The 27,607-nt window shown below is 42.2% G+C and overlaps 1 protein-coding gene across 3 annotated transcripts in view; it reads right to left on the bottom strand.

Annotated features, from left to right (window-relative positions):
* SRFBP1 (serum response factor binding protein 1) overlaps window positions 1-7,083 on the bottom strand; it is a 49,360-nt gene extending 42,277 nt beyond the window's left edge. For 2 of the 3 annotated variants that reach the window (XM_053408029.1, XM_053408031.1), the window contains exon 1: window positions 6,940-7,083. In XM_053408029.1, coding sequence (XP_053264004.1) covers window positions 6,940-6,969 — 30 coding nt within the window. In that variant the 5' untranslated portion in view covers window positions 6,970-7,083. Of the gene's footprint in view, window positions 1-6,596; window positions 6,619-6,939 lie in introns of those variants that run through there. The other variant, XM_053408030.1, reaches the window with a different exon arrangement.
* Window positions 7,084-27,607: the final 20,524 nt, after the last annotated feature.

Below are 27,607 nucleotides of genomic sequence, written 5' to 3'. Positions count from 1 at the left end.
CTAGGAAATGACCTTTCAGTTCTAAACCTACTTTCAAGATTTGATTTCTAGAGCCTAGAAATGGTATTCTGAGATGTGCATGAGCAGGAAGAAACCACCATCCTTCCCACTTCTCCTCCTTGCAGCTGGGCGGACAAGTTGGGTAGCTTTTAAGTTTTCCTTTCCATTACCAAATCAACTTTGTGTGTTGTCCAGACCAAGGATCGTGCTTTCTATCAAACTCTAAGTTAAACAAGTGAGCTTCAGAAACCACAGTTGGGCATTGGCTTGATTTAAAACCTACCAAAGTTTGTTATAAAGTATGATCCTTGGTCTGGATAACATGACAATCCAGGATTCAGGGAAAGCGGGGGGGGGGGGGGGACTGCCGTAGTCTGTGTTGCAGCTGCAGGGAAGGAAGAGAAGAGAGCATGCAAACCTTAAGTTATTGATACTTTGTTCCTGCTAATGCATGTCCCACAAAGCCATAATTTTGTGTGACATGTGAACCTTCCTGCTTATGTACATTTAAACTAGACCAATGGATACTGTCCTAAATATATTGCCAAGAGTGTAAGCCCCACTGAACAATATACACAAATTGTTTTGATTCACCTAGCTTACATTTCCACTTGATTCACAACAACAACAACAACAACAACAACAATTTATTACTTATACCCTGCTCATCTGGCTGGGTTTCCCCAGCCACTCTGGGCAGTTCCCAACAGAATATTAATAAAAAAAAGTGACAATATCAAACATTAAAACAGGGGTCAGCAACCTTTTTCAGCCGTGGGCCGGTCCACCATCCCTCAGACCATGTGGTGGGCCAGACTATATTTTGAAAAAAAATATGAATGAATTCATATGCCCCACAAATAACCCAGAGATGCATTTTAAATAAAAGCACACATTCTACTCATGTAAAAACACACTGATTCCCAGACTGTCTGCGGGCCGGATTGAGAAGGTGAATGGGCCGCATCTGGCCCCTGAGCCTTAGGTTGCCTACCCCTGCATTAAAAACTTCCCTAAACAGGGCTGTCTTCAGATGTCTTCTAAAAGTCAGATGGTTGTTTATTTCCTTGACATCTGGTGGGAGGGCGTTCCACAGGGCGGGCACCACTACCGAGAAGGCCCCCTGCCTGGTTTCCTGTGATCTCACTTCTCACAGGGAGGGAACCGCCAGAAGGCCCTCAGCTCTGGACCTCAGTGTCCGGGCTGGACGATGGGGGTGGAGACGCTCCTTCAGGTATACTGGGCCAAGGCCGTTTGGGGCTTTAAAGGTCAGCACCAACACTTTGAATTGTGCTCAGAAACGTACTGGGAGCAAATGTAGGTCTTTCAGGACAGGTGTTATGTGGTCTTAAACATAATAGATGCAATGGGAGGAACAAAGCGGTAGTATTTATTCCACTAGAGCAAATTCCTCGCAAAATAGGTGAGAGGGCTTTGCTATGCTCCATCTATAGGAAAGCAGAATGAAGTCCTGAAGTTTCACCCCAAATACCCAAGTGCCAGTAAAAGTGTATATGTAAACACTGAAGGGCGGGGGGATTCTGTCCTAAAAGAATACATCTCACAATTCTGTTTGGAACACTACATATATTTAAGCCTTTAAATTAATCAGTTTGTAAATTAAGCACATTTGCAAGAGAACTTGTACAAGTAGTGCAGGGGTGGGGGTTAAGAGGAGCTTATTACTTATTTTGTGCTGCCACCTAGCAACATTTTCAAGTATTATTTGCACATAAAGCCATTTTACGAGTATATTTTTAAATATGTGACCATTTCATCTTAATTTTTTCTTTTGATTATTCTTTGCCAAAAAGTTATGACCAGAAGAATCAAAATTCTATTATACAAATTAACAATGCATCGCTGATTGTTTAGGTCTCCGGGAAAAGGCTGTTTCCAGATTGCAAGCATAATTGCAAATCGGGATCATTCCCTGCTCCAACACTAACCTTAAATGAAGCCTGCTTCATACCAATATATGAATAGATTATTTTTCTTTTCTTTTTTTAAAAATAATATTTATTGCTTTTAAAAGTTACAAAAAAGGAGAAGAAAGAAAAAGACAGATTATTTTTCTTTTCCCAACAGCTCAGAGACTTGAATGAGATCAATAATATTTACACACGTACAGCACAATGGCTTCTTCACTTGTGGCTATATATTCCTATTATCCTGCCTGTGCATTAAGATAGGCTCATGTGACAATGACATGCGATAAGGCCTTCTCTGTGTTGGCATCTTGTCTATGAAACTTATTTGGGGGGTATGACTGGTGACATCATTATTGGCACCCAGCTGGTGACTTACCTCTTCACCCTAATCTTTTGGGGAAGCTAATTTGAGAAGTGATTATGAGCGATGTCTGCTGTTCTGATTAAAAATATAACTGTTGGTTGAATGTCATTTTTTAAATAATTTGACGCTGGTTTTGTAAACAGCCCTGGGATCGTAACTGATTACAAAGGGCAGTTTAGAAATTGAATAAAATAGTAAGTATTTGTCCCTACTCCCGATTCCTAGTCAGCAATAGACACTTATGCAGTTCTTACCCAATAACAGCTATCTCTGATGCTAAAGTGCTTTGCATGGATATGAAAAGAAGGGTACTCACAACAAACTGCAGCTGTGGTGCTGCATGATCAAGCTGGACAGCAGGGAGAAGCAGATTAAGTATAGTGTGTATTAAAATGTGTATATATAGTATAAACCAGTGTTAAATTCGAAGTCTGATATTCAAACAACCGCAAAATTAAATGTATTGCTGAAACATATTATCCCTTTTGTAACCTCAAACATTTTCTACCACTTCTTGTATTTTTTAACACTTGCAAGTGTGTCAGATCTAAATCTAAAATAGAAAATACAATTCACAATAAAAACAGCAAAGAATAAAAACACAAAGCCCAACTAAAATCAGAATAAAGCATGACAACTATCAAACAATTAAAAGTAGCATTAAAAAAGCATAAAAGATAGCAAGGGTAAACTTGGTGCAAGTATCCAATATATCAAACATCTAATGAAAGAGAAGAAGGCATCCTGTGATACCTTAAAGCCTAAGAAAATTATTATGGAATAAGCTTTCATGAACTAGAGTTTACTTCACCTGCTTTGTTTTTTGGTGTAACAGACTGACAAAGTGATCCCACTGGAAGATGTCAAATAAGAGAATCATAAGAATTGAATGTCAAGGGATTTAACTGGATCTACAGTGGGACACTAGAGTTCATCATTTACAGTCTTAGAAATTGACCTACTTCTTCAGGTGTTAACGACATGATGCTGTTCCATGCAATCACAAAAGAGATGCGCACGTACAAAGAAATCCAACCTTCTCCTTCACAATTGGTGTCCTTAAGTATTTTGTAAGCCTTAGGGAGTGAGTCTAACTCCCAGGAAGAAGTAGCAGTACAGAACAATGCATCTGCAGCTCTGCCACTTATGGCCACAAGCTTCCGGTTTTCACTGCACCCAATCCATGCTGGTGCTGCATAGAGACCCAACCAGTAGCTGAACCAGCAAATCCTTATCAGGCCCAGTTCCACACCTTCTCTACTCCCACAATTCCCTGTTTTGAGGGCTTGTGCTGGCTACCACTAGTAAGGCCACCACTGGCAGTAGTACCTGCCCACTCAACAGAGTTTTCAGTTTTCAGCTCTTTTACTTCTGCACAGAAAATGCACAGCAACACTATGAAACAGGGAAAGAGAAGATGTGGGAGAACGTGAAACACAAAACTATGAAAAGAAGATAATGAAGACAGGTGTGTGTGAAAGAAAGAAAGGAGGAGAAAAGAAAGGCACAGAAATGGAGGAAAGGCAAAGTTAATGTCTCAACCAAATTGGGTCAACATGAGGAGTATTAAGATGTAAACTTTTGTGGACCACAGGTCATTTAATCAATATAAACATGCATTTTGAAAAGTTGCAAAAAAGGTATGCTATAATAAATTTGATTGTTTTTTTCAGGTGTGACAAGACACTCGGTTGTTTTTGCTGTAAAAGACTAAGACCATACCCACACCGCAGACTTAAAGTGCTCTTATACCAGTTTAACAGCCATGGAGAACCCTATAGTTTGTTAAAGGTGCTGGCAATAGTAGGACTGTGAGGTCAGCACCCTTAAGATACTACAGTTCCCGGGCTTCTTTGCGGGTAGCCATGACCATGTTAGAACAGTGCTTTAAATGTATGCTGTGGATGTGACCTAACACAGTGGCCCTTTGGCGAGAGGGAAAGTCAATACTGCAACTCACTGCACCCTTAATTGGTGCACTTAGCAGGGTCTACTTCTGAGGGTAAACATGCAGAGCATGGGGCTGCAGCTGTTCTAAGAGGAAGAAAAGGCACCTGGGAAATGTTGTGTCGGATAGCTCAGCCAGCAGAACATGAGACTCTTAGGATTGTGGGTTCATGCCCCATGCTGGGCAAAAGAGATCCTTGCATTGTGCAGGGGGTTGGACTAGATGACCCTCCAGGTCCCTTCCAACTCTATGACCCTATGGAGAAACAAATGGGCACTGCTCTCGATATCTGCAGGGCAACGGACACTGAGCAAGCTCAGGAGTTTTGCAGTAGCACTACAAAGCCAAAACAGCCGAGGTAGCGCTCCTGAAGAAGACGACGCATCTTTACTTGCATCAGCCACTAGCCATAGCAATAAAATAAAATAAAATGTACTGAAGACAGAGGTAAAAACTTAACTATACAAAATACATTCTGGAGGTTTACAACAATAATCAAATAATAGATCTTATTCAATTGCCCCTGCAAAAAAAAATTTCAGTTTTTGATGTCACCTGATTATCTTGATCTGCTGGAAGAAAGGACAGAGTAGCAATAGTTGAGCGACCCCGCATGGACAATAATAAAGGGGTAATAACCTCACTCCTCAAATGTTTATAAAGCGTGCGATCCAGAAACACATGAGCCACTAAATATTGCCATCTCCACAGAGACATAACTGTTTTTTCCAGCAGGATTTTTTGAAACTGACCCTCAAGTACAGCCGAAGGCAGTATAGTCCATCTTGCGTAAGTAAAAGCACGCCTGTATTTTGGAATAGTTACATTTTGCAGATAGGATGCCATTGGGTCAAAATGACTAGGTGGCAAATAACCATACCACGGACAAAATTTCCTTCTGGTGGCCAAATTACTCTGTTGCTCAATATCATATAGGCACTGTCTGATTTAATTATTTGCTTTACCGAAGCCCAGTTGCGGTGATAAACCAGATAAACCAGTTGCGGTGATAAACTGTTGCGGTGATAAACCAGAAACGCAAAGCGTTGGGTTGACCATTTTAGTCCAAGTGCTCTCGTGACAATCTTGTGATACTAAGAGTAGTGGAGCGGGTGGCACTGCGGTCTAAACCACTGAGCCTCTTGGGCTTGCTGATCGGGAAGGTCAGCAGTTCGAATCCTGGCAGCAGTGAGCTCCCGTTGCTCTGTCCCAGATCCTGCCAACCTAGCAGTTTGAAAGCGCACCGGCACGAGTAGATAAATAGGTACTGCTGCAGCGGGAAGGTAAACAGCATTTCCGTGCACTCTGGCTTCCGTCATGGTGTTCCGTTGTGCCAGAAGCAGTTTAGTCATGCTGGCCACATGACCCAGAAAGTGTCTGTGGACAAACACCAGCTCCCTCTGCCTGAAAGCGAGATAAGTGTCGCAACCCCATAGTCGCCTTTGACTGGACTTAACTGTCGAGGGGTCTTTTACCTTAACCTTACATCCCAGGGCAGCTTACAATATAAAAATACACACCATAAGGGTAAAGGTATAAAAGGTAAGGGACGTGGGTGGCGCTGTGGCTTAAACCACAGAGCCTAGGGCTTGCCGATCAGAAGGTCGGCGGTTCAAATCCCTGCGACGGGGTGAGCTCCCGTTGCTCAGTCCCTGCTCCTGCCAACCTAGCAGGTCGAAAGCACATCAAAGTGCAAGTAGATAAATAGGTACTGCTCCGGCAGGAAGGTAAATGGTGTTTCCATGTGCTGCTCTGGTTGGCCAGAAGCGGCTTAGTCATGCTGGCCACATGATCCGGAAGCTGTACGCCGGCTCCCTCGGCCAATAAAGCGAAATGAGCGCCGCAACCCCAGAGTCGGCCACGACTGGACCTAATGGTCAGGGGTCCCTTTACCTTTACCTAAACAAGGTAAAGGACCCCTGGATGGTAAAGTCCAGTTGAATTCGGCTATCAGCGGTCAGCAAACTTTTTCAGCAGGGGGCTGGTCCACTGTCCCTCAGACCTTGTGGGGGGCCGGACTATATTTTCTGGGGGGAAATGAACGAATTCCTGTGCCCCACAAATAACCCAGAGATGCATTTTAAATAAAAGCACACATTCTACTCATGTAAAAAAACCAGACAGGCCCCACAAATAACCCAGAGATGCATTTTAAATAAAACGACACATTCTACTCATGTAAAAACACGCTGATTCCGTGGGCCGGATTTAGAAGCCGACTGGGCCTGATCCGGCCCTTAGTTTGACTACATATGGGCTATGGGGTGCAGCACTCATCACTCTGAAAAACGAGATGAGCGCTGCAACCCCATAGTCGCTTGTGACTGAACTTAACCATCCAGACGCCTTTTACCTTTTGTTTTCTATTTTACTAAGGGTAGTAGACCGGTGGGATTTTAATTCATCCGAAGCCAATACTTAAAGGTCCCACGCCTAAATCTGTAATTCGACACCTCCTACCCAGCGGTGGGATGAGCTTCACGGAGCTGGAAGGGTTCCCCAAGGGTCATCCAGTCCAACCCCGCGCAAGGACTCCCTCAGAAGGCGGCGTTTATTGGGAGGGCCCTGATCCTCACTCAGCGAAGCTCCCGCCCTCGACTCCCTTGGGCGAGGGCGCCGTTTCGCGGCCCTCCCCGCGCGCGCATTTCCCCGACCGGTCATCCTCAACCCGCCGGGCGCCTTCCCCCTCCGCTCACCTCGTTGTTGAGGTTCAGCGCCTGCGCCATCGCCTCCCCTTGGATCGCGCGCACCGGGGCTCCGCGGAAGACACGGCTCGGCGCCCAAACCCACGCGCGCAGCGCACCCTCGCCGCCCCTCGCGTCTCTCCTCACGACCGACGCGGGCGAAACAACAACGCGCGTGCGCGGCCCTTCCGGCGCGCTCCTTCCGGGTGCCGCTCTGCAGCTCATCCTCTATGGTTTAGGAGGACAAACTGGCTGCTTTCGAGTCCGCTTCTGCTCTGTGGGGTTGTTGTTGTTTTTTAAAAAAATGATTTTTTATTAAAGATTTTCATGAATGACAAAAGAACGTGCAATCTCTCTCTCTCCTCTCTTTCTTTTCTGGTTCAGACCTCCAGGCATAGGGCGGCATATAAATTCAATACATCATCATCATCAATAAATACATCAATACATCATCATCCTCAATCATCATCAATAAATTCAATATATCATCATCAGTAGTCTTTTGGTTATGGTCATTGGAAGGCAATGTGGTATCCAGTGGGGAAAGAGGAGAGGGTGGGGGATAAACACACTAAAAAAAAATAAATTCGTTTTTCCAACTTAGCACATGCGTAAGGTTTTTATGTCGGCATCGTTTAGGGTAGGTTCCCTTCCTATTGTGAAAAGGAGTGAAAAAGAGTTTTTTAAAAAATAGGTATTTGAACGATTGGTATTAATAATTGCAGTGCTTTTTTTCTATAAAAAATGTTTAGGGGTACTCTCATTTTCCTACTCATATTGAACTACTGCCCCTCAACGAGGCCAAACTTAAATTTGCAAAATGTTTAGGGGTATGCGTCCCCCCAGAAAAAAAGCACCGAATAATTGTATTATAAATTGGTATTGTTATAATGAGGCTGTTATTGGCTTGTAATTGAAAACTATTAAAATTATTATTAATGAAATAAAAAAGAGGGGTGTGGAAAGTGGGAAAGGAGTTGGGAGGTTTCTCATAGATAGGATGAGAAACTGTGTTTTTAAAAAACCAACATATCTGGGTGGGCATGGCATAGCCAGAATCTTCGTTAGGGGGAGCAGAACCTCAGTTTTTTGTTTATTTGGGGGGCAGCTGCCTCCACTTGGATACGCCCACGCTGATTGGTGGCAAATCCAGATAACAGTTTCATAGAATCGTGGAGTTGGAAGGGACCCTAAGGATCATCTAGTCCAACCCAAATATGCAGCTGTCCCATACGGGGATCAAACCTGCGACCTTGGCGTTATCAGCACCAACTGAGCCATCCAGGCGTTTATAAGTCTCGGGCTGCAATCCTTCACGTGACTCCCTGGAAAAGTGGTGGAGTCTCCTTCCTTGGAGGTTTTTAAGCAGAGGTTAGATGGATATCTGTCCGGGAGGCTTGAGTTGAGATTTCTGCCTTGCAGGGGATCAGAGTAGAAGTTCCTCTTGGGTCCCTTCCAACTCTTACAATTCTAAGTATGGTCCAGTGACTTTGTGGGATTCCCTGCTCCCCGTTTATAGGGTTGAGTGTTGAGGAACTGGAAAAATAAAGATACGATACCCTTCAATCCATGGATTGATGATATGATATCACTGAAAATTTATGAATGGACTGCTTACAGGCACAGACTCCATATGGATAAATAGGATAACATTTGGAATGAGTTTATAGAAAATGTAGTAGGCTATTTGCATTTACATAAGCACTGGGACAATAAAACTATACCAATTTATACAAGAACGTATGGGAATATTGTATATTGCTTTTTGTGTGTGTGTATTTTCGTTTTTATATGTATCTTTGTTGTTATTTCTCTCCCTCTCACTTTTCCTTCTTTTCTTCTGTATCACTTTATTTCTTTTAACTGAAATCACCTTAATAAAATAAATTTTTTTTAAAAGGGTTGGGTGTTGTTAAAAAAATGCGGTTGGGACTTCCGGGTTGGCGCCATTGTTTAATGGCGGATTCCCTCCGAGCTCCGGAGGGAATCGGCTCCGTAGCGTCTGGGTCTGGCCGCTGCGGCGAAGCGGGGACCCTTAAAATCACAGGCGCGGATGCCTGTGAACACAGAGACTCGGCGGGCACCATTTGCGCCCCCCCAATCCGCGACGGAGCCTTTTTAAAGGCTTCGGAACGGAGGCAGGGTGAGGCGTGGTGCTGAGAGTACTCCCTCGCCTACGGAGTGAAGCCACAAGCCATTGACAGAGAGCGCCAACTTCTTTCAAGACCGACTGGACTCTAAAATATAAACCCGTGAGTAATACGGAGATTGGAACGTTAAAAAATTTTAATTTTGGATCTGGAACGAGCAGGAAGGGGCTAAAAAGGAAGTCACCCCCCCCCCTTTGTAAACAATTTAAAGCAAAGGACTGGGCAACTAAGGTCGAGAGAACCTGTTTTTTAGTGAAAAGATCTTGATCTCACGGTTTTGACACTATAAGGATTTACTGGAGGATAAAAAGAATTTGGGGACTGGAATTTCACCCCCCCCCCGAGACCCGGGAACGCCCCAAGAGAAAGTCTGTTGCATGGAAGATTTTGACAGCTGTCAAGAGAGCTGCTAGTCAGCTAGTTGCCAGCTGGAAAAAGAGAACATTGTTTCTGCTGTTTTTGCTGGTTCACTTGGTACAACTTTGTTGAAAACAACGAGGGCTGATACAAAATAACTGGACTTTTGGTTTTGAGCTGAAAGGAACATTAAGGAACTAAAATCCCCCTAGAGGGGTAATAGGGATACTACATTACAAAAATGACTGGAGTACGTAAATTCCAAGCAGAACTGGACAGAACACTCGCTCTCTTGGGAAACTTGAAAGATGAATACAATGTTTTGTCTACAAAGGTATCACTACTACACTGGACAGTAAACAACAGTTTTGAGCCTGATAAGGACTTGAAACAGGAAGCCTACTTAACTGAACAAATAAATGAAACTGAAAGTGCAGAAATGATGGAGCAAGGTGCTGTTTTTGAAGAAAATGAAGGAGAAGCAGGAGATGTGCAGGAGTTAAAGGAGAGTTACAATATGAGGCCTGACATGATGATAAAAAAGGACAATAAAAATTGGATGTGGAAAGCCTGGTCTGAATGGGAGCCTGGAAAATGGAGAGATCTCCCTTGGAGGAGATCTGAAGACCTGAGGATTACAAATCTGCGGAAGGTGAAAGCTGGAGCCTTGGGAACATCTGGATCTGTAAGAAATTTGAAACAAGAGTTGGAACCCCCCACAGGCTTTGCTTTTAAGTATGGAAGACTGGCTGGAAGCAACAAGGATTCTGCTGGACCGGAGCCCCTCCGAGACTTGGGGTTTAACATTAAGGACCATCAAAGAGACCGGCAGAAAGGAACTGAGAGAGATAAAAGGGCCTCAGATGTGAGGTCTCCAGGCTAAATAAATAACATAAAGACTGATGGACATTGGTCGGGGACTGGAACCGGGAAAAGGGTGGGTGGAGGTTGGGAATCCAAAGGGCACATAAGGATAATTTGTTTTCTTTTTTTTTATTTTTAATTAGTGGTAAGGAAATTGGGTAAATCGTGGAAGGGAAATTTTGGTCGACTTTAGGAAAAAGGTTTAAGAACAACTAATGAGGTATAAGTATTGATGTGTGTTTTTAATAAGGTAAAATTGGTTTCTTCTTTTTTAAATTAATTGAAAATAAGATTGTTAAAAATAAATGGAGGAAATGGAAAAAAGAAGTAAAGTAAAAAAATGGTATGTTAGAATAAATGTATAAGTTAAGGTAAAGAAATAAGTTAAGGACTTGCTGAACTGACAATTTAAACTGGAATACAAGAAGGGGAGGTGTGAGGAAGTCTGAGAAATAAGGTTAAGAACAATAAGTATTAGTAACTTTATGTGTTTTTTCTATTTTTCTTTTGTTGTTTAATTTTGTTATGTATTTTTGTATTTTTCTTTTGTTCTGTTTATTTTTTGTTCTTGTTTGTTTCTTGAAAATGCTAATAAATATTTAATAAAAATAAAAAATAAAAAAATGCGGTTGGGGAGGTGTTTCGTAGACCCATCATTGCACAATCCCGTGCATGTCCACTTGAAAGTCAGTTTTGTCCAGTTCAATGGGACTAGAACTTCGACTAAGTGTACTTGGTTCGGATTGCCGACCAGGGTGAAGCCAAGTGACAACACCTTTAGGAAAATATGTAACAGGAAAAGGTCTGCATGGATCTGAAGGAGCATTTCCACCCCCATCGTTCAGCCCGGACACTGAGGTCCAGCTCTGAGGGCCTTCTGGCGGTTCCCTCACTGTGAGAAGCAAAGTTACAGGAAACCAGGCAGAGGGGCTTCTCGGTAGTGGTACCTGCCCATCAGTTGCCAAGGAAATAAAAAACTATCTGACTTTTACAAAACATCTGAAGGCAGCCCTTTTTAGGGAGGCTTTTAATGTTTGATGTTTTATTGTGTTTTTAATACTCTGCTGAGAGCTGCCCAGAGTGGCTGGGGAAACCCAGCCAGATGGGCGGGGTATAAATAAATAATAATAATAATAATAATAATAATAATAATAATAATAATGGCTCTTAAAGTGCTATAATTCTAGTCACTTTACATTCGTTTGCAAACATTTGCATTCCTTCACTTCTTTTGCCAACATATATTGCCTTTCTCAGCTCTTTAAGCCAGAATGGGCATGCGGTTGTTCCGTTAGCACAAGGATTTACACTTGTGCAATGGAACTTCCTCTCCCCACACCCTCCCTAAATAAACTCTGGAGGGTTGGGGGAACCTCCAGATCAGATTTAGGGGAGTGCAGGGGGAGTAGAGGGAGGAAGTTCCATTGCACAAGCAGAAATCCTCCCGCTAATGGAACAACTGGCTGAATGCAACTTTGGATACAAGCCATGCTGTCAATGTTTATATGGATGTTTCAAATGCAAAGCCTTTGACAGCAGCAGCACTGCTGTGCAATGCAAGTTGCATGCTGCTTACAGTTCATACTGCTTAGGATGGAGACTAGGCTACTGTGCTTTATTCGGAATTCATATAGTTTTCTTCTAATATATACTTAAATAAACCTGCTAGTAACTCATTGGTCCCTGGGTGGCACTGTTGTTTAGGATAATTAGTCAAATAAACTTTTTGGGGGTACACTTGTGACTTGCTGGCCTCTGGGCGGCACTGTTGTCTAGGAATTATATTCTCTGAGACGCTTTAAAAAGAGAAATCTAAATTAAATCTAAATCAGATGCCTCCGTTTTATAGGATTTGTGGTTTAACATTTGGATCTGTGTACCTTTGCGAAGGGGCATGCTGGGTTGCAACAATGGTCCATTTAGCTCAGCATCCGCTCTGTTGGCAGTGGCTAGACAGAAGCCTCAAGGAGGTTCGCCTGCAGGGCGTGACGGCAATATCCATCTCATATTGTTAATCCCCAACATCTGGTAGTCAGAAACACATTGTCTCTGAAAGGCAATGTTGCTATTATTGCTAGCAGCCGCCAGTGAGCTTACCTTCCAACTCTGTGAAGAAGTCATATATGTTTAACTGCCATGATAACACCCTATAGTAATGATAGCTCGTTGTGGATGGCTGCAAGCTCAGATAAGGTAAAGGTAAAGGGACCCCTGACCATTAGGTCCAGTCATGGCTGACTCTGGGGTTGCGGCGCTCATCTCGCTTTATTGGCTGAGGGAGCCGGCGTACCGCTTCCGGGTCATGTGGTCAGCATGACTAAACCACTTCTGGCGAACCAGAGCAGTGCACGGAAACGCCGTTTACCTTCCTGCCAGAGCGGTACCTATTTATCTACTTGCACATGCTTTCGAACTGCTAGGTTGGCAGGAGCAGGGACTGAGCAATGGGAGCTCACCCTGTCGTGGGGATTCGAACTGCTGACCTTCTGATCGACAAGTCCTAGGCTCTGTGGTTTAACCCACAGTGCCACCCGTGTCCTATGTGCAAGCTCAGATTCCTTGCACTATAATTGCAATTGCATCACACTGCACTCCATATCGAGGTTGGGTAGTTGTGTGGGGTTTTTTTAAAGGCAGAAACCTCTGGCTTGTGTTGAAGTGTTGTTTTCAGTGCACTAATAACTTACTAGTTGCACTTTGTGTTTGCTTTAAAATTTCACAGTGTTCCATATTCATTCGGGAACAAAACTGATATCCCTACTGTCTTTGAGGCGTTCCCTGGGTCTGTGCAGGAATGTGAGGGCAATGTGAATACTGCTGCTTTCTCCCCTTCAGTTTAGAAACAATAGACCTGAGTTTGAAGTTGTTGTGGAAAGGTAAGATTCTGTGGGTATGGGACTCAGATTCCACCAAACACTTTCAGGGGATGCGCTAGACCATCAGTTGAGTCAGGACAGACTACCAGGTCATGTGAGTCGCAACATCAGCACTACCACCAGACAGATATGTGATAAAAATTAAGGAATGGGTTAAAGGTGGTTCTGGGTATGAAAAGGCTGAAGTCTAGTGCAGGAGATGGTGTTGGACTTTCGGAGGAAGAGAGGAGAACTAGCCCCGCTGTACATCAGGGAGGGTTGTGTGGAGAGAGTCTCTTCCTTTAAATTCCTAGGAGTTTATCTCAGTGAAGACCTTACTTGGAAAATCAATACAACCCAGATGGTTAAGAAAGCCCAACAAAGACTCCATCTCTTCAGAGTATTGTGGAAGAATGATGTCAATCAACATTTGATGATCTCCTTCTACTGGTTCACAATAGAAAGTGAGGAAAATTCTCATGGATGATTCACACTCTGGCCTGCACTTTCTTGATCTCCTGCCCTCAAGCAGAAGATATAGAAGCATGATTAGTCACACCAACAGGGTAAAGAACAGCTTCTATCCGTGGGCTGTTAGGCTGCTGAATGAAAAGATAACAACAGGGCAACTGACTTTCGGGTTTGGTGGGTGTGCGTCAGTAAACGAGGGGAATTAAGACTAAGAGAGCTGATTGGAGGGTGCTCATGTAATCTCACTGTATACAAGTTGTACAAGTGACAATAAAGTATTTCAATTGAAGATTAACAGGCACCTTAGTTCAGACCATTCATGGGCATCTCTTTTGATAAAGCATTTTGTCCTCTGCCATGATTCACACTTAGACATGGGCTTGGTTTGATAAACATCATGGACAAGCAAAGAAAGGGGACTGATATGAATAAATTAGCTTGATATCACAAACAGGAGCCATCTCCATGATTTATATGGATTGTTCGGTCCTTTGGTTGTAAGATGTGGTTTTACTCTGGTTGTGAGACAAGCTGGACACTGAATTTGCATCAGCTCTTTTCTTCTCTTGACAAGCCAGAGAGCTTTATTTTTTTTTAATGTCTTTAAATAATTTGTATTCTGCTTATCTCACGTCAAACCCGACACAGCTCACCTATCAACATCCGGGAAAGGGGGGGGTGGGGCTTTGGGAATCCAAAGGGTGTACAATTATACTCTGTTTCCTTCTATTCCTTCTATTCCTTCTATTTTGTTTTGCTACTAATATAAAAATGGGGAATTCGTGGAAGGGAATTGGGGTCGACCTTAGAAAAAGATTTTTAAGAATAAGCACTGATATATAAAGACTGAGGTTTATAAGTTTATAAGTTAAAATTGGTTAACTAAAATGAATTAAATATAATAATAATAATAAGGTAAAATTTGGGGATAAGAACTTGCTGAGCTAAAAATTGGAACTGGAATACAAGAAGGGGAGGTGTGGGGAAGTCAAGGAAATATGTTATTGAAAGTAAGGAATGTAAATTTTATGTGTTTTTAATTGTTTTTTTGTTTTTTCTCTATTTTTTTGAAAACTTCAATAAATATCTATAAAAAAAAATATCCGTAAAAACATCATACAACTGAAGTAACACAAAATGCAAAAGTCGCAGCAATGAAAAGCAACACGAGACACAGCAGAGAGCATTCCATCACAGGAAGAAGTGCAACTAATACAGCTTTGTGCTTAAATACCTCCAAAGAAAGAGAGTCCACAACCTCTCGAGGGAGACCGTTCCGCTGTCAAACTGCTCTTACTGTCAGAAAGTTCTTCCTGATGTTTAGTCGGAATCTCTTTTCTTGTAACTTGAAGCCATTGGTTCGAGTCCTACCCTCCAGAGCAGGGGGGGAAAACAAGCTTGCTCCATCTTCCATGTGACAGCCCTTGAGATATTTGAAGATGGCTATCTAATCTCCTCTCAGTCTTTTCTTTTCTAGGCTAAACATACCCAGCTTCTTCAACCGTTCCTCATAAGGCTTAGTTTCCAGACCCTTGATCATCTTGGTTTCCCTCCTCTGCACATGTTCCAGCTTGTTGATATCCTTCTTAAATTGTGGTGCCCATCTGAAACCATAGGGGAAAACGAGATGGTATCTATAAGACCAGACACTGGGCAAAATGCTCTAGTGGACAAATAGTTTTCTCTTGAGCTGCATCCCATGTGAACTTAATATCAACACTACATCTATCATAGCCAAGTTATCACTGAATTTCTGAGAAGGAAAGCAGGAGATTCAATATGCCACCCACACATGAAACAAATTGCAAATGAGCAAATATGAGAAGTGTGTAATGCTTTGATGGTACCTGAGATTACATAGTCATTCTGCTGTCTTTATGTGATGGAGGCAAATATGACTATGTTTTATGAAATCTCCTGCAGACAATATGCCAGAGATTTCTTACGCCGGGGAACATAATGAACATGCTGTGTAGATATTTGTGAGATGATGTGGCAGCACCTAATTGCAGTTGAAGTAATCAGAGTTCATAGCTGATTACATGGTTACATCACTTAAAGCTTAACGTTGGTTGCCTGCCTGGGCAAAAGCTCTGTTGGCTTAATCGTGATTGAAGTTCTGTGCCTTTAATAGCTGTACAAAGGGCAAAAATTCAATAGGTGTGGGTCTGTTGGTTTGTTTGTTTAATTGTCATAGAGATGCAGTGGTTAGGAAAGCAACATATGTTGAAAGTCTGTTTCTCTTGCAGCTGCAAAAAGTTACAGGCAATCCTATTAATAAGCAGTTACACAAGGTTTAATACACAAGGTTAACTACAGAGAACTGTTACCAGCCATATGGTACCTACTTGTAAACTGGAAGGAGACATGCGGAAGCCCTGGGGAGAAGTCATCTGTAGCATCCAGCCACACATGGAAGCACATTTTTATTACTCTTGCATTTCAGACCGGAGGTGCATGGTAAAATTCATCTCGTCTCTTGACCAGGCACTACGGACACCCAGCTTCTCATGCAGTTGGTTCATGCAACTCTTTATATTTACAGTCAGCTAACTTATGCAAGTGGGCACCTGTCACCAACCACTGCAAGATGAAAATCTGTTTCCACAAAAGAGAAGTCGCAGGTATTGCAGATAGTAATATTGCACCATTTGAAGCGACTGGAAGCATAAGAACTGAATCCTGTCCAGCACAGGATCAGCATCTTAGAATCAAAAGATAACTCCAGAAATCAAAACGTGTCTCTCTCCCTCATTCCAGCCTACCTTAGCCTGCCTAAGGCTAGACAGCTCTTAGAAAGCCATTTACATCCTTCTGTTCTTTGTCGTCTTCAGAGAAAGACTAAACAGGCAACTCCCTTCAAAATGGAGATTTGCAACCAAAAACCTTTGTCACTTGATCTAAGGTTACAACACTTATGTTAGCAGAAAACAACAATGAGTAGGGTTGTCATACATCTGGTTTTTCCTGCACAGATCCTCTTTTTCGGAGGTGAAATTTTATTCTGGGCGGATTTTTTGAATTTGCCAACATGTCAAAGTGGTTTACAAAAGAATAAAACAATAACATTATCAGTGAAGGGAGTTTAAAATACCTATTTAAAACGTTCAAATAATAATGAAAGTGTGTGATAATCTTAAAACACACCTACACATTCTACACAGATGACTCTATTTTATGAACCTACTGAAGAAACTCTTTCAAAGGTCTGGATCAGGGTTTCCCAAACTTGGGTCTACTGCTGTTTTTTGGACTACAACTCAAATCTTCCCTAGCTAGCAGGACCAGTGGTCAGGGATGATGGGAACTGTAGTCCAAAAACAGCTGGAGAACTTGTTCTGGATAGTCCTAGGCTAGGGTGGTGCCCTTCCCTTCAGAAGATGTTGACCGCAGCTCCCATCAGCCTAAAACTGCATTTGGAGGGTGCCTCATCAGTTCCACCTACCTAAACAAAGCAGAAGGGAAAATTAAACTTGCCTAGCTACTTACAATTTACTGCACTTTTCGCTCTATAGGACGCACCTGACCATAGGACGCACCTTGCTTTAGAGGGGGAGAACAAGAAAAATAATAATCTCCCCTTCTCTGCTCAGCGCCCCTTCATCAAAGCGGCAGGAGAAACGGAGCCCCTTCCATTTCTCCTCCCACTTCACTGAAAGGGCGCTGTGCAGCTCTCCCTCTCTGCTAAAGCCGGGAGAGTCTTGCTCTCCCGGCTTCAGCAAAAGGAACCTGAAGCCTCTGGAGCCCAGCAGGAGCTCCCGCTGCACTCCGGAGGCTTCAGGCGGCTATCCCTGAAACCTGGAGAGCGAGAGGGGTCGGTGCGCACCAACCCCTCTCACTCTCCAGGCTTCAGCGAAAGCAACGTGAAGCCTCTGGAGCGTGGAGGGAGCGCTCCCTCTGCGCTTCGGAGGCTCTGCGTTGCTATCGCTGAAGCCAAGGAGCCTGCATTCGCTCCATAGGACGCACACACATTTCCCCTTCATTTCACATCCTATAGAGCGAAAAATACGGTACTGGCCTCTTTTCCATTATCATCAAAATAATGGAGTTGTGTAAAGGAGCGTAACCCGCTCTGTAATAAGGATAGTTCGCGGGATATCTTATTTATCAATTAATTAAAACAGTATTCCACCTTCCTCCCTAAGTACCCCAGGATGGCAAACATCGAGTAATAAAACAATAAAAACATCTTTAAAACAGTTCCAGAACAGGTGCAGACTTGAGAGGGGGGGGGGCAGGTCAGCTAAAAAGGCATGTCTTCATTAGCTGCTGAAAAGGCAACAGAAATACTGCCTGTCTAAGACTGCTGCTATTTTGCCTTGGAACGAAATGTGTCATTTTTCGGGGTGTTGAAACTGAGAAAATTAGAGGCTTCCGCAGCTCCAAATGAAGTAGGATATTTTGATGTGCCTGAACACAGTCAAGAAACCCCGCTGTTGCTTTGTAGAATGTGCAGCTATCAACGCATCCAGCCGGAAGCTTTATGAGAGAGGAGATGACACAGTATTCCAGGCCAACGATAATACAAAGCAAGAGTTCAGATCTCATCATCTCATATCCTCTTGCTCAAATAAATAAATGAAGTTTCCCCCCCCCAAAGATGGTAAAAGGATATTTGAAGAGCTTGGATTCAAAGATCCAAAAGCAATCAGATTCTGTAGCAGCTGTTTAAGTGCCGAGACAAGGGAGGAAGTATTATGTCAATAACATTTTGTAAATCTTAAAAAGAAGGGCCTCAGAAGATGATCTCAGGGTCTGGGTAGGTTCATACGGAAAGAGGTGGTCCTTGAGGTAGAGTGTTCAGTTCCTGCTTCAAAGGAATATGTTATGTACTGAAGTTCTCACCCTGGGCCAGCAGGGGGATACTGTAGATAGTTATGCAAATAAGGGATCGAAAGTGACGTTCAGTGATTGGATAGTTTTAGAAAATTGTTACAGTTGCATTGTACTGAAGCTCTATATAAGCAGGCTGACTGAACCCTTCAGTTCAGTTCTGTTCTGGCCTCTGAATAAACAAGAGCTGTTTGAAGAATCGCTGTGTCGTCTGATATGTTCACCCACAACTTAACAGAATACACATGTTTTCTCCTAAATGTGTGGCCAGAGAGTAATCTCTGAATGAATCTATTGTGAAGACTGCTGCGCAGGTCTGTGATTCCCATTCATTATAGCTAATTCCACTTTGACACTATGTGTGTGAGAGACTCTGTATCTCCATCCAATTCTTCTAACTAAGTTGTTTTAACAAGTTTTACTCTTGTATCTTTATATATCTCACAGTGGGATCTTATGGTGAAGGGCAGGGCGGGAAATCGAATAAATCATCATCACAAGCAACAAAACTTACGATGAGTTGGCCTTCAGCGTTACTCTGTTTTAAATTCCAGGCTTCCAGTAATTCCGCTGTCTAGATGGAAGGGAGCATGCAGCAAACTTCTGAATGGGATGAAGAGGCATCACATGAAAGGACTAAGAGTATCCAGAGACAACATTTCTTCATTCAAGATCCGAAGAAGTGAAGCCGCTACCTCATTTATATGTACTCTGTGACCTCTTAAGGATGCTAACTATGCATCCTTGGGCAAAAAGCCACCTCTCTCCTTTTTTTGCAAATGGTTCTTTGCGTTTTCCATCTCCTCCCCTCTATTGCTGAAACCCCTAAGTGATATCCATCTGCTTTTTGCGCCAAGTTAATCTAAATTTCATTTCTCTAATAAGAGGCTGTCAGCTGGGAAGCCGAATGCAGAATTAAATATTTAAGGCAAGGTTTTCAGCAGCCCCTCCTGTGAATATATCAAAGTTCTTGTTTAATACCTTGGCCATTTTACCAACTCCTCTAAATTCACATTCTTTAATTTTACAAAGAGTGGTGCGCTCCCTCCCCACTTCCACCCAATTAGTGATTTTTACAGGTAACAGCGAAGGTGTGGCAATCCTCAGAGATCCCAATGGAATGAGGCACTTGGGGCCAAACTACATGTACACTTAAATTGGTAGCAGGCAGCTGTTTTGTGCTGAATTTAAGTACAGTGGTACCTCGGGTTACATACGCTTCAGGTTACAGACGCTTCAGGATTCCACTAACCCAGAAATATTACCTCAGGTTAAGAACTTTGCTTCAGGATGAGAACAGAAATCGTGCAGCGGTGGTGCAGTGGCAGCGGGAGGCCCCATTAGCTAAAGTGGTGCTTCAGGTTAAGAAAAGTTTCAGGCTAAGAACGGACCTCCAGAATGAATTAAGTTCTTAACCCGAGGTACCACTGTAAAGTATTTTAAATCCACCCTTCAGCATGACACAATCTCAGCCGGACAGGGAATCAGGGTGGGGGAGAACTCTCCGTTCCAAGCTCAGAGTGGAGTGAAGACACAAACCTTCTCTTTCTGCACAGTGACTACACAGTAGTAATTGGGTTTCCTTGCACCAGTGATTTATTATGGGAAAGGTTGCGTAGCTGCATGCTGTTCATTAAGTCCGCATCAAATGTGACCCTCACTTAGCTTTTCATCTGTCTCACATTCTTGTAGAAGTTATATATTTGTAGGAACAGTATAAAGGGGCTCTCTGCGCCCTTACTATGACAAAAAGATTGGTGTTGCTGAACTAGAAAAATAAAGATGCATCTCCCTTTAACGATTGGATTGAAGATATGTACAAACTGGTTACACATGAACAAGTTGTATACAAATGTGGACTTGCCATGGACAAATTAAACAATATTTGGAATTCATTTTTATAATTAAGGTCCGGTTAACAAAAGGTTTTATATTGATGCCGAAATCCAGCATCGCCTCAGCTTTGCAAGTGTAGCTTTCTCCCGATTGAAGTATAGAGTGTTTGAGGACCAGAAGGAAACCGAAATGCTTGTTTACAAAGCTTTTGTACTACCAACCTTACTGTATGCTTGTGAAACATGGAGCACTTATAAATGCCATCTTCAACTCCTCAAACAATTCCATCAACAGTGTCTCTGAAAATTTTTACATATCACTTGGGAAGACAGGCGAACTAATGCCAGTGGAAGAAGCAAAGATCACCTGTCAGGGAACTGCCATCGGAAGCACAGGAGGTGAAAGGGCTCACAGAGGTTGGGAGAGACTTATCAGCTGAGGAGGGAACCAGCAGGGGGAGAGAAGGAGTTCCAAGGGAAAGTGAGGCGGAGGGATGGCTCAGAGACACTTCCAGCGAAAACAGTGGGGAGGTTTCAGGACCTCCTAAAGGGACACCCACTCCTCGCCGGAAACTGTCGCGCCAAGAGTCCAGAAGGCGCGTTTCCGTTAAGGAGCTTTTATGCTGGAAGAAATTCCGTAAACGCCCACTGTCGGATTCTACCAGCGACTGACGGAGCCATGCTTAAGGAGCTCTGTTACAGACAGAGGTTTGTGGACTGAGCCAAACTCTGAGGGACTAGGAATTTCACGCACAAGCAGCTCATCATCCCATCACATCACCAGTGGAAGAAGCAATGATTCTTCAACATCAACTTCGTCGGACTGGTCATGTTGTGCGGATGCCTGATTATTGACTTCCAAAGCAACTACTCTATTCCGAACTTAAAAATGGAAAGCGTAATGCTGGTGGTCAACAAAAGAGGTTTAAAGACTCTCTCAAGGCAAATCTTTAAAAATGTAGTATAAACGCCAACAATTGGGAAACACTGGCCTGTGAGCGCTTCAGTTGGAGATCAGCCTTTACCGAAGGTGTCATGGAATTTGAAGATGTTCAAACACAGGATAAAAGGGAGAAACATACTAAGAGGAAGGCATGCTTGGCAAACCTTCACCACGATCATCTCCCACCCAGAAACCTATGTCCCCACTGTGGAAGGACATGTGGATCCAGAATTGGCCTCCACAGTCACGGACTCACCGTTAAGTCTGTGTTCATGGAATAAAATTTAAGATATTAACTGATGCAAAGGAAAGGGGTGGATTTGCCCTGCCAGACTTTAAACTTTACTATGAATCAGCAGCGTTCTGCTGGTTGAAAGACTGGCTGCTTCTTGAGAACACAGACATTTTGGATTTAGAAGGTTTCAACAATGTTTTTGGGTGGCATGCATATTTGTGGTATGACAAGGTTAAAGCACATAAAGCATTTAAAAACCATATTGTTAGGAAAGCATTGTTTAATGTTTGGATTAGATATAAAGATTTATTGGAAAATAAAACCCCAAGGTGGTTGTCACCGATGGAAGCGAAAGCTCAGAAAAAGCTCAATATGGAGGCCAGATGGCCGAAGTATTGGGAAATTTTGGAACAAGAAGGAGATAGACTGAAACTGCAGAGTTTTGAGAAACTAAAAAACAAAGTGCAAGACTGGCTTCATTATTATCAGATAATGGAGGCTTACAATTTGGATAAGAAAGTTGGCTTCCAGGTGGAAAAATCTAAATTGGAAACAGAACTGTTAGAACCCAAAACTAAGATTTTGTCAAAAATGTATAACTTGCTGCTGAAATGGAACACTCAGGATGAGACTGTCAAATCAGCTATGATTAAATGGGCACAAGATGTTGGACATAACATTATGTTTGCTGACTGGGAACAGTTGTGGACCACTGGGATGAAATTTACGGCATGTAATGCCTTAAGAGAAAATATTATGAAAATGATATAGAGGTGGTACATGACCCCAGTCAAGCTTGCAAAAATTTACCATTTGCCCGATAATAAATGTTGGAAATGTAAAGAAAATGAAGGTACATTTTTTCACCTTTGGTGGACGTGCCCTAAGATTAAGGCTTTCTGGGAAATGATCTATAATGAATTGAAAAAGGTATTTAAATATACCTTCTTGAAGAAACCAGAGGCCTTTCTCTTGGGTATGGTTGGCCAGTTGGTGTCAAAAAAGGATAGAACTTTCTTTATGTATGCTACAACAGCAGCAAGAATACTTATTGCAAAGTACTGGAAGATGCAAGATCTACCCACTCTGGAAGAATGGCAGATGAAGATGATTGACTGCATGGGATTGGCAGAAATGACTGGCAGAATCCGTGACCAGGGAGAAGAGTCGGCGGAAGAAGATTGGAAGAAATTCAAGGACTATTTACAGAAATATTGTAAAATTAATGAATGTTGAATGATGTCGGATAGAAATTAAGGGGTTTTTTAGCTGTAATGCTTTGAGATAAGGATTTGCTGAATAAATAATTTGAACTGGACTACAAGAAGGGGAGGTATGAGGAGGTCAGGGAAATATGTCATTGAAAACTAAGTATTGTGAACTATATGTGTTTTTTAAACTTTTTTGCTTTTTGTTTGTATAAAAATTGGAAATTTTAATAAATATATTTTTTTTAAAAAAAGACTGTGTTCATGGAAGACAATCTTACTCGACTACGAGTGATTACCAAAGAAGAAGAAGAAGGTTAGCAAGTCTTCGCTCCTCCTTTTTATAATGTACACAATATCTTTTTTTGTTCTCTCTTTTGTTTTCTACATAGGTACTATTTCCTGTTTCTTCTTTGCATCAGATCTTACTCTTGGCACTTGTAATTTTTCATTTTTCATTAAAGAATATATAAAACATTATATCTGTATTTATTTATTGTAAACTCTTCAGGTGGCAAATGCTAATCCTACTCTGAATAGAGCTAGTAAAGTTAATACAGAGACTAACTTACCATATGTTCATTGGTTTTAATGGGTGGACTTATGAATGGATGGTTAAATACAACCTTTTGTATCCCACCGAATTAAAGTCAGGTATGTTAGGTTATGCTGCCAACTAAAATGTCAAGCAATTTAAAAAAAAGTTTCACTCCAAATCTCAAAACCACACTCGTTCCTGCCCTACATCTTCTTCCATAATCCATAAACCCAACTGAACACAATGGAGCATAAATATATATATATTGTAGAAATATATAAGATATCACGGTAAATGTGTGTGTGTTCAGCAATTTCTAAACAGTTAGTGCTTTCGTGCTTCACTTGATGTTTGGACATTTTTCAGAGCTGTGACAACTGTGGCAAGTAGCAGTTCAGCTACAATACCTGGGGACTTTTTGCCACTATGTGTCATTATTTCCACTAAAGCAATGTCTCCCCAACTGACATGATTTACTGAGCGAATATGCCTGTGAGATTTCAGCAGAGTCACGATGCTAAATATATAGAAACACGAGTCTGAAAACCTGCGGATTTATAGCAGTTATATTGCTGTGTTTGCTCGTCCTGTCCCTGTCCTGTCAGTAAACCATTCTCCCTGTGGTTTAAAGTAGGGTCGTGATTCATATGCCATCATAAGCACATTTAGCACGTTCACTCAAAAGCAAACTCGGGAATTGAAGTGCAAACTGACACATATGCATTCTTTGCTTTGGAAGAACCTGCATCAAACCTGCAAGCCACTTTGAAAACAGCCAACAGGAGTTTCCAGAGGAATGAATGCAGGGATGGTTAACTCAACCACATGCAACTGAATTAAAATACATAAAGCGTTGTTTCACCTTTTCAAAAACTGTGTAATGCTAAATATTTCACATGTATGTGTCAAAGCTCTTGTAAGCTGTCCTGAAAATTGGCTTTAGAATCTCAGTCAGAGAATATTCTCTCTCTCTCTGCATCTGGAATATATATATGACCTGTTTTTTATCATAATGTTTCTTAAAGCACCATGTGCATTTCCAGAGAGCTATTAATCATTAATAATAATATCCAAAACTCCTCAGTCACATTAAAACCACTTATCCTTCATCTTGTAGTTGCCTTGTTATAGCCCAGGGATAGAAAGATGGTTCTTTTTTTGCAATCGAGAACTGGCTCAAAAAAGGTTGTGAGTATTGCAGACATGGAAAAAATTAGGCATCTCAGGGAACTGCAGAAACTGAGGCTTATGCAGGTATTTGGTAGACCTGTATGACGTCTCTTAATCATCACCCCATCTCAATATAGTCCCTGCAAAGGATGAATTCATCTGGATTTAGTTTTAATTAACATTTCCCCTGTTCATTTTCCTCATCCATGACTTATCTTTTGTCTATCCCCCTCCCCTTATTCTTTTCCTTACAATAAGATGTGAATTCTCTTTCATTGGGTTTTCTTTGAAAATGTGTGTTGCATCTGTTCAGAATTGTAAAAATCTATATTTATTCTATTTTCTTTCTCTTTTAGAGGCCTACTATGTCCATGATTGGTATTACCCAGCATGCTTTTGAATGCTTGCATAGGATTAATAAAATAATAATAATAATAATAATAATAATAATAATAATAATAATAATATTTTTTTATTTATATCCCACCCTCCAAAGCTGAAGCCGGGCCCAGAGCAGTTAACAACAGTAAACAGTATTAACATTTGAAGTATTAACAACAGTATTAACATTTGAAGTGCCACAGGTTCCCCATTCCTGAGTCAAATCTGTGCATTGGATAGGGCAAGACTAGAGATGGGGAGGCCTGGAAAAAACCCAGAAAATTTTTTTGGGGGGGAGATGACAGTCCGCCCGCCGCCCCCCCGTTTTCCCCCAAAGCTGTTTTCCCCCCAGAAAAATTGAAAAAAAGTGTGTGGAATATTCAAACTATATCAAAAACTCCCTCCCCATTTTCCTGGGAAAAATGGCTTTGGAAAAAACCAGGGGGAAATGGAGAAAAACGGACAAAAATGGGGGGGAACCCACCTGTCCCCCCCATTTTTCCAGGTTTTTTTCCCAGGCCTTCCCATCTCTAGGCAAGACTGCCCGTGTGGGGTGGTGAAATTTGCCAAATTAGCTTATAACAGACTACAAAATGAGAAGAGGCTTGTTTAAATCAAATAAGTATTTTGACCGCCTCATCTCCTTCATCACCATTCCAAGTGTGGAAACAAAACAGGAGCTAGGCTTACTCCAGCCCACCTTTGCAGAAAGGGGAGTTGGAAGTAAGACAGAGAAAGCATTTAAATCTGACAGTCGACTGAACATTATGTAATCGCCAATTAAGGTGGATGTATGCGGTGAAGTTCTCTCAGCTTTAAAATGTCACTGAACAATAATTTCAGAGTTCACTCAAAAATCAGATCTAATCATCCATTAGTTTATGCCCAAGCGCAGCCATTTTTCCTTAGCCTTAGCCCAGGGATTAATAGTAATCTTGACTCCCGTGAACCAAAGCTGGCAGCAAGTTTCCAAAAGGAAAAGAAGTGTCAATTAACGGCAACCTCTGAGGTGTAGATGTCATGTCACTTTTGGTGTTATCTTGCTAGGGATCTTTATTCTAAATAAACACGGAAAGGGTAGCTAACTCTTCAAAGACTTGACTTCCCAAAAAGGGACAGTTTTTCTAAAGTTCACACATCTCCTAAAAAGTTCACACTGTTCAAAAGAATCTTCCCTTTTGAGTTTGTGTGTATCTCCAAGGTGATATTCTGACTGCTGAAGGGAAATTTCACTTTCTTCTTTGTAGATTCTGAATAAGTGAGTTCCCTTTTCAGAATAAAGGAAGGAGGAGGAGGAGGAGTTTGGATTTGATATCACTACCCTAAGGAGTCTCAAAGCAGCTAACATTCTCCTTTCCCTTCCTCCTCAACAACAAACACTCTGTGAGATAAGTGAGGCTGAGAGATTTCAAAGAAGTGTGACTAGCCCAAGGTGACCCAGCAGCTGCATGTGGAGGAGCGGAGATGCGAACCCGGTTCACCAGATTACAAGACTACCGCTCTTAACCACTACACCACACTGGTGAACGTTGCCTTTCCAGGATGTTTCAGTGACAAATATTTTGCTCTAAGTTATTCCACACACTTGCATTGGGTACCCAACCCATGTCACAAATTTATGTTTTCCAGTATTAGTTTTCATGGAATTTATTTCCATGAGATCCATAGGGTAGTTTCTGGAGTTGCAGAAACTTGAAGTGGCAGTCAATGAATCTATGTGACTATGCCTCATCTGGTAAGCCACACAAATGCAGGTTGTAGCATCAACTTTCCCTTGGCATTGAAGTACCCTCAGGCCCATGGCTGACTCCAGCAATCCACGCTGGCTACTGGAACCTCTTGGAGAGATTGTATGAAGATGTCTTATTCCAGTTGAGTCTTGCCCAAGCAACATATTCTTCTGCTCCTGGGAAGATTCAGGATTGGGGGAGGGGGTGGCTCCCACCATTCTTCCTCAGTGCAGTCCTCCTCAGCACATCCCTGACAGGTGGGCACCATTGCCATTAAAGAGAACAAAAGAGGCGTTCATGGTGAGTTCTGGCATACCTGAAGGAGCGTCTTCACCCCCATCATTCTCCCTGGACGCTGAGGTCCAGCTCCGAGGGCCTTCTGGAGGTTCCCTCATTGCGAGAAGCAAAGCTACAGGGAACCAGGCAGAGGGCCTTCTTGGTAGTGGCGCCCGCCCTTTGGAACGCCCTCCCATCAGATGTCAAAGCGATAAACAACTACCTGACATTCAGAAGACATCTTAAGGCAGCCCTGTTCAGGGAAGTTTTTAATGTGTGACATCTTAGTGTATTTTTGGTCTTTGTGGAAGCCGCCCAGAGTGGCTGGGGAAACCCAGCCAGATGGGCAGGGTACAAATAATAAATTATTATTATTATATTATTATTATTCTGGCACCTCTTTTTCTAGAAAAATAGCACCAATTGTTCTTCAATCCTCTTTCTTGGTTTGTCCTCCAATGCTGACTTGCTCTCCTGACCTGGTTTCATACCTTGACTTGGATCCACTGGTGCAACTCTGAGCTCCTGGTCCCCTGCGCCTCGCTCATATAAGTTATGAGGGTTTTGGTCTGGTCTACGTAAGGAACCGATTAGTATTACAGCCGATACTATTGAATCTACTTCATAATTAGTTTTGCTTTCTATGTTCACATGACAAAATAAGGATACAAAACCTAAGAGCTTAAGTTTGCTAATAGCTGCTAAAAAAATTACATAATATAAACTTACCAGCATGGTACAGAATGATTTGGACTTTAGCAATAGCGGAGAAAACTACACTGAAAATCCAGAATGTGCAAGGAAAAGACAATCTGCAATCATTTTACGCCACTT

Source organism: Podarcis raffonei, chromosome 11 (assembly GCF_027172205.1).
Source record: "Podarcis raffonei isolate rPodRaf1 chromosome 11, rPodRaf1.pri, whole genome shotgun sequence".
Taxonomy (NCBI): Eukaryota; Metazoa; Chordata; class Lepidosauria; order Squamata; family Lacertidae; genus Podarcis; species Podarcis raffonei.
This window is presented reverse-complemented; position numbering and strand designations above follow the sequence as displayed.